This window comes from Sinocyclocheilus anshuiensis, unplaced genomic scaffold, assembly GCF_001515605.1.
Source record: "Sinocyclocheilus anshuiensis isolate Anshui unplaced genomic scaffold, SAMN03320099.WGS_v1.1 scaffold482, whole genome shotgun sequence".
Taxonomy (NCBI): Eukaryota; Metazoa; Chordata; class Actinopteri; order Cypriniformes; family Cyprinidae; genus Sinocyclocheilus; species Sinocyclocheilus anshuiensis.
The window spans coordinates 1265297-1271997 of record NW_015547676.1 but is presented as its reverse complement, the minus strand read 5'-3'; the positions used below and the strand labels follow the sequence as shown (position 1 = coordinate 1271997).

The 6701-nt window shown below is 38.2% G+C and overlaps 1 protein-coding gene across 1 annotated transcript in view; it reads right to left on the bottom strand.

The window, feature by feature from the left end:
* LOC107703009 (NADPH--cytochrome P450 reductase-like) overlaps positions 1-6701 on the bottom strand; it is a 42134-nt gene that overhangs the window by 18798 nt on the left and 16635 nt on the right. Inside the window, exons 3-5 of the mRNA XM_016505497.1 lie at positions 3206-3254; positions 2626-2754; positions 2397-2546 (exon numbers count right to left, since the gene is read on the bottom strand). Coding sequence (XP_016360983.1) covers positions 2397-2546; positions 2626-2754; positions 3206-3254 — 328 coding nt within the window. The remainder of the gene's footprint in view (positions 1-2396; positions 2547-2625; positions 2755-3205; positions 3255-6701) is intronic.

Below are 6701 nucleotides of genomic sequence, written 5' to 3'. Positions count from 1 at the left end.
CAAAAATGTATGTTTATAAGCTTTTTAAAATTTCTATTTAAAACAATACAATAAGAAGTATAATAAGACAAATAGGTCACCAATCATATGAAATTAGTATTAATAAAAAATTAATGGCACAGAAGAACACAAAAGTGGCTTGCAGGTACATTTTCAGACGTTTAATGAGACTCAGAGGTGGCATGAGTGCAATTAAATTCATACATTTATGTGGAGATTAATGTTTTAAATATAAAATTTTGAATACAGATATATTAAATGATTTAAATAACTGAAATTATACTCTAAAAATTAAACTAAATCCGCCAGCAGGTGGCGAAAAGTCACTGATTTTATCACTGAATCATTCATTCAATTGATTCGTTCGAACTGCTGATTAATTCAGGAATGAAGCAAGTGAATGTCTTTATGAATGGGTAATCATGAATCACTGACTCACTAGATTCGTCCAAAAACGCACTTTCATTGAATGAATGAAACTTTTAGAGATGCGAAGTGGCTGAGCTGTTACTATATTTGGAACTATTTTCGTTGAAGAAATAGAGCAAAATCAGGCAGTACTTGTTTACTGAACTGTTGTATTGAATCAATATCACATTTGCAAACTCCCTTAATAATTATTAAAAGCTGTCACTCTCCTTATCGCGATCTGTGGGCGCACAGAAAATGAGAGCGCGCGAGCGAGTTCTCAAGACTCAAAAGCACGTGCAAATGATACGTTCCGTCATCTGTCATCGCGTTATAAGCGTGGAACCTGCGGGCAAGAGTACAATTGTTATTAATAGCCGCAATCCCACGCCGAAATTCAAGTCCTGCTCTGTGTTCTCTGCTAATAACCCGACTGAGAATGATGCAAGCGGCGTCACTATATTGTCACTGAGAAGCTGCAGACGTGGCCGGGAATGATTTTTGGTGTGCCGGCAGAACAACAAAAACAATGCGCTTCATGTTTCTTTTCCCCTCATTTTTTTTTTCCAATTGACGGAAATCCGTCGTAGCGACGGAAAACTTTAATCCCTGCATAAACAAAATTTATTTCAAATTTAATTCAAGCACTTTCAAGGACCTATGTTTGTTTTCAAGTACTTTCCAGGCCTTGAATCCATATGTCTGAAATTCAAGTACTTTCAAGAAGCGTGGGAACCCTGTAAGATTCATTTAAATTCATGATATGTGAACTAGAATTTTAGTGCTTATAGTGTTATATTTACTTTTTTTTTTTTTAGCTTGACAGAGCAAACACTGTTGCTATATGAACAAAAATGCAGGTTTTGTATTCAATATAAAAATGACAGCATATGTGTTAGGAATGATCTGAAGGCGAGTAAATACTGAAAGAATGTTAATTTTGGATGCACTATTCCTCTAAATCCACTTATGCAGAAGTCACTCAGCCATATCTGTAGTGAGCACTTCTGCTAAACATGTGGCCTCACTGTTCTTTAAACACTGAGTCACTGAACTTTGCACAATGTCAGTGTAGTATACGTTGAGAAAGCTGTCTGAGACTTTGGCTTGTGGAAGTATGACACAGCATTCCCCAGATTCACTTTTGCTCTGCTGCACTGCATCATGGGTCTTGTTTGCTCAAGCGTACGTCGGAAAGCACCTAACGTATTAGAAACACATTGTTCCTGGAGTATTTGGTAAAGTCTAAAAACCTCACAAAGTGCTTCGACAACTGCTTAAATGAAAAGAATGGTTTTCTTTTAAAAAGAATAAAAGAATAGTTCACCCAAAAATGAACATTTGCTGAATTTTACTCACCCTCAGGCCATCCAAGATGAAGATGAGTTTGTTTCTTCATCAGATTTGGAGAAATGTAGCATTGCATCAGTGTCTCAGCAATGGATGCTCTGCAGTGAATGGGTGCCGTCAGAATGAGAGTCCAAACAGCTGATAAAAACATCACAATAATCCACAAGTAATCCACAGCACTCCAGTCCATCAGTTAACATCTGGAGAAGACAAAAGCTGTGTGTTTGTAAGAAATTAATCCATCATTAACATGTTTTAACGTTAAACCGTCACTTCCATAATCTATAATAACGCTTCCTGCAGTGAAAAAGAAAGCAACATTATGAATTATAGACTCATTTTTAGCTGAAAGCAACGCTTTGAAGTAAAAAAAAAACACAGCTTTGTCTTCTCCAGATGTTAACTGATGGACTGGAGTGGTGTTTTATTGTGATGTTTTTATCAGCTGTTTGGACTCTCATTCTGACGGCACCCATTCACTGCAGAGCATCCATTGCTGAGACACTGATGCAATGCTACATTTCTCCAAATCTGATGAAGAAAAACTCATCTACATCTCCGATGGCCTGAGGGTGAGCACATTTTCAGGGAATTTTACCCTTACTATAATCACGTAATTGCCGTGATGAGGAACTCACTGTATATTTAACTCCACTGAAGTCGGCATCGCCCTCCTGTAACCAGTCATAGAAGTCCTGAGCGTTATCGGTCGGGTCTCCCTCTCCATACGTGGCCATGCAGAAGATCGCTATCGAGTTCTCAACCTCAGTCAGACGGGAGAGCTCACTCTGCAAATAAAAGCGTGTGTAAACAAACACAAACGGGAGAGGAATAAAGAGCCAGTTTTCATCCCATCGCATGTATTACCATGTCATATTCCTCTGGATCCGCTGCCATTCCCTTCATGCCGTAGCGATGAGCATCTTTTGCAAGTCTGTTGGCAAACTCTTCAGCCGTGCCCGTCTGTGAGCCGTAAAACACCACGATGTTCTTGCCCTAGAGGAAATATTAAAGTCATTACTTTATGTACACAAATGACAATAGCATATAGCAATGACAATAGCAACAAAAAGGTGTTGCTTTTAATGTAAAGCCATATGAATAAAGGCTTTTTAATGTTGTTCACTATAATTTCGAGTGCCTCGGAGTGATTTGTTTTTTGATGAATTTAGAAATCCTGCATCCAAAGAGCACCGATTTATAGACTTTATACACCAGCAGCATTTTTTGCATATTTTTGATGTAAACATTTTGGCTTACTTTGAAAAACTAAACACGCAGCCGGTCAGTCTGTTTCAGTTACAACTTTTTTCAGCCAATTCAGTTAGTTACAATATTTTACCATTTGACTGCCTAAAAAAAAAAGATTTGTTTAACGGCCGGTTTTGTTTGATAATTGTAACATTTCAACCTCTACTGGAGGAAGAGGAGGGTAAAAATCTCTTACCGTTTTCTTCATTTTGCCAATAAAACTGGTTTCTCTGGTTGTTTGAGGCCTACAAAACACAGATTAACAGAGGTCATGCATCAAAAAGGGTTACTAACAAATACATTATAAATGATCATGCAAACAAATATTGACAAAAAATAAAAAATAAAACAAAAACTGATGTTTCAAGCACTTCTGAAATCAGTGTAAAACACTGCATCTGTAGCTCTTCTCAATAGATTTATCATCATTTACACCCAAGTTTAAATGGAGGAGACTTAAGGAGACCTATTATGCCCCTTTTTACAATATGTAATACAAGTCTCAGGTGTTCCCAGAATGCGTCTGTGAAGTTTCAGCTCAAAATACCCCACAGATAATTTATTATATCATTTAGAAAACGCCTATTTTGAGTTGAAGCAGAAACCGGCTGTTTTCGTGCATGTCTCTTTAAATGCAAATAAGCTGCTGCTCCCTGGCCCCCTTTTCAGAATAGAGCTGCGCCATTACAGCTCGGACCTGCCAAAAACATGTCTATCATGCTGAAATCATGCATTTTAAAGGCATATCAGTTTAATCTTCTTATATAGGGTTTTCTGAGCGCACACATCTGAAGCACACGCACAGAAAGCGGCTGTCACACGGCATTTGAGTACTAAACTAAGTTCTCTTTCATGTAAACTGTCAAATACACACAAGTCTGTGTTAAAAACACATGAGTTACAAAAACAGTCGGTTATGTTTAAAAAATAAAAAAAGACATACCAAGAAGCCATTCTCAAGTTATTCTTGCTTAAATTGATATGCTGATTATTTAATATGTAATGATAATTTAATTTGTAACAACGCATTGGCCCCAGCTGAAAACTGATTGGCCCCTTCATTGTCTGAGGCAAAAATACTGTAATTTGTATATTGTCATTGTGTGAAGCACCAATATCCAGAGAAACATCACGTCTTCAGCTACATAAGCATTTTTAGCAGCTGTATCAATGAGTTCACATGTGATGTATAGTTGTATACATATACATGTATAGTTTTAACTTCAACTATTTCTAAAGATTTTTTGCCATATAGGCATGGAAAACTGAGATTGTTTTAATTTAATCTGTTTGTTGGTTTCTTTTAATGCTGTTGTTAATAAGAAAAAATATGTCACTGCAAACTTTCACATGAATGTTAATCTGAATGCTAAAAATTTAAAACATGAGAGAATTCACTAAAAGCATTGTAAAAAGGATTATGCAAAAGGTAATAAATGTTAAAGAATAAATAGGAATAATACAGAAAATAATAGTAATTTCAGAGTAATAGCATATATAAGCAGTAAGCATTCAATCAACTTTCATCCACCTCTATTTACGCTTATGTGCCTTCACACTGAGATTCAAGAACAAAGCACTTTGGGAGACGTTTTGCTCACACTTTATGTTAAAGGTCCAACTCTCGCTATTACCAAACCATTAACTATGACTTTTGCCTCAGTAAACTCCTAATTTGCTGCTTATTAATAGTTAGTTAGGTAGTTGTTAAATTTAGGTATTGGTAAGGATTATGGATGTAGAATATGGTCATGTAGAATATGTGCTTTATAAGCACTAATAAACAGCCAATATGTTAATAATAGGCATGCTAATAAGCAACTAGTTAATAGTGAGAATTGGTCCCTATACTAAAGTGCTACCGAAGTTTGCAATTCTTCAGTTTCATCTGGAAAAATCTCCATCTTTACATCAGCTCTCTCTCTCTCACACACACACTCACACAGACGTTAAAACACAATTGTTCAAGAGTTCAAGAGAGTTCAGTGAATAGAAAAAGCGTGAGAGACTTTTCACTTTGTAAAAACTCTGGGCTCACGGCCAACTATTGCACAAGGATGTGAATAGTGTGTTTTAATGAGTGAAAACTGCTGCTGAACTCAGTTTTTAAATGGGAAACAGCAGTGTTTTAAGGATACTATTCTCTATTAAACAAGAGAATGATAATAACTCTTTCATTAATGGTGAAAGAAAATCATCAGCACTTTTTGCCATGAAATACGATGCGGGCTCAATTTATTTCTATAGAGCAATGATGTTATGTTATACAATCAAAGCTTGCTTTATAATAAAAATAGTTCTTTCAACCAAGCTGCTGTTGAAAAATGTAGTAATTATGTTTTTTATTGTGTACTTGAGCAAAATGTGCCTGTATGGAGACCAAACAGACACACAAATGTTAGCTTCATTGCTCATTCTTTCTCAATCTTGCGGGAGCAGAGCACATTCTGCACGTCTGTCTCTTCTGACTCACTCAGTTCAGTTCATTAATGATGATGTGAACCATCTGAAAGATCATACAAAATGTGTCTGACTCATCCAGGACCAGGACTGAGAACCAGAGGCACTACTTCAGCAAACACTCACCTATCGATGGCGACCAGCCGGTCCTCCGGTAAGGAGAACACACAGCCCATGATCATAAGAAAAACATCCTAGAACAAAGATGCCAAGACAGACCCGTTAACTACCGCACACACCGGAAACACAAGCCACCGCCATAGGTAAGAAAAACCATCTGTCGTACAAGAGAACGGACACAAAAAACGCTAAAGAGGACCTGAAGGAGAGCTTGAATGCGACGGTATGTGAAGGAATCGGTTCCAGAGGAAAGCAGAGGCTGTTAGAGCGTCCCTCCTCTATCAGGAACGGTCTGCAGACGACTATTGAGGCGGTGAAGCATCATGTCAATTCCCTACGCTCTCAAACACGTGCACCGGCAACATCTGGACGACACACAGCAGGACGCCCACGCGTCAAGCACACCAAACACTCATGTAAACAAACAGAAAACTTCAGAAAGGTCCTTCATCCTCTCATGATCCCAGAGAAAAAAACAGAACAGTCCTTTAGCAACAGTTTCTTAAGATAGCGACGGCGAATGACTGAGGCCCCTCCCTCCGGAGAACAGGGTCGCCGTGGCAACCACATCTATCATAAAAGGATCCTCCTGTGACAGGCCAGGCAACGCGAGCAGCGAGACAAATTGGAAATGGTTTCCACATAAATGGGGAGGGAGAGAGAAAATAGAATGAACATAATGGAGGGCTTGTGCTACGCCTCAACTTTCCACCTCTGGGGCAGCTCAGAGAAAGACTTGGCTGGCCTCGCCAAATACAAACTCAACTGACATGAAGATTTGAAAAGATATATATACTTTCATAAGCACAACTTTAAGTAACATAACAGAGAGAGAGAGAGAGAGAGAGAGGACGTACTTTGCCACTTCTAACAGCCCAACTATTGAGACGAACGAACAACTGAGTGACTGTAACAAAACTCCTCTCTTCTATAAAGGAATAGTTCAGCCAAAAATTTAAATGAGCTAAAATGTGCTCACCCTCAGGCCATTCAAGATGTAGATGAGTTTGTTTCTTCATCAGATTTGGAGAAATGCAGCATTGCATCAGTGTCTCAGCAATGGATGCTCTGCAGTGAATGGGTGCTGTCAGAATGAGAGTCCAAACAGCTGA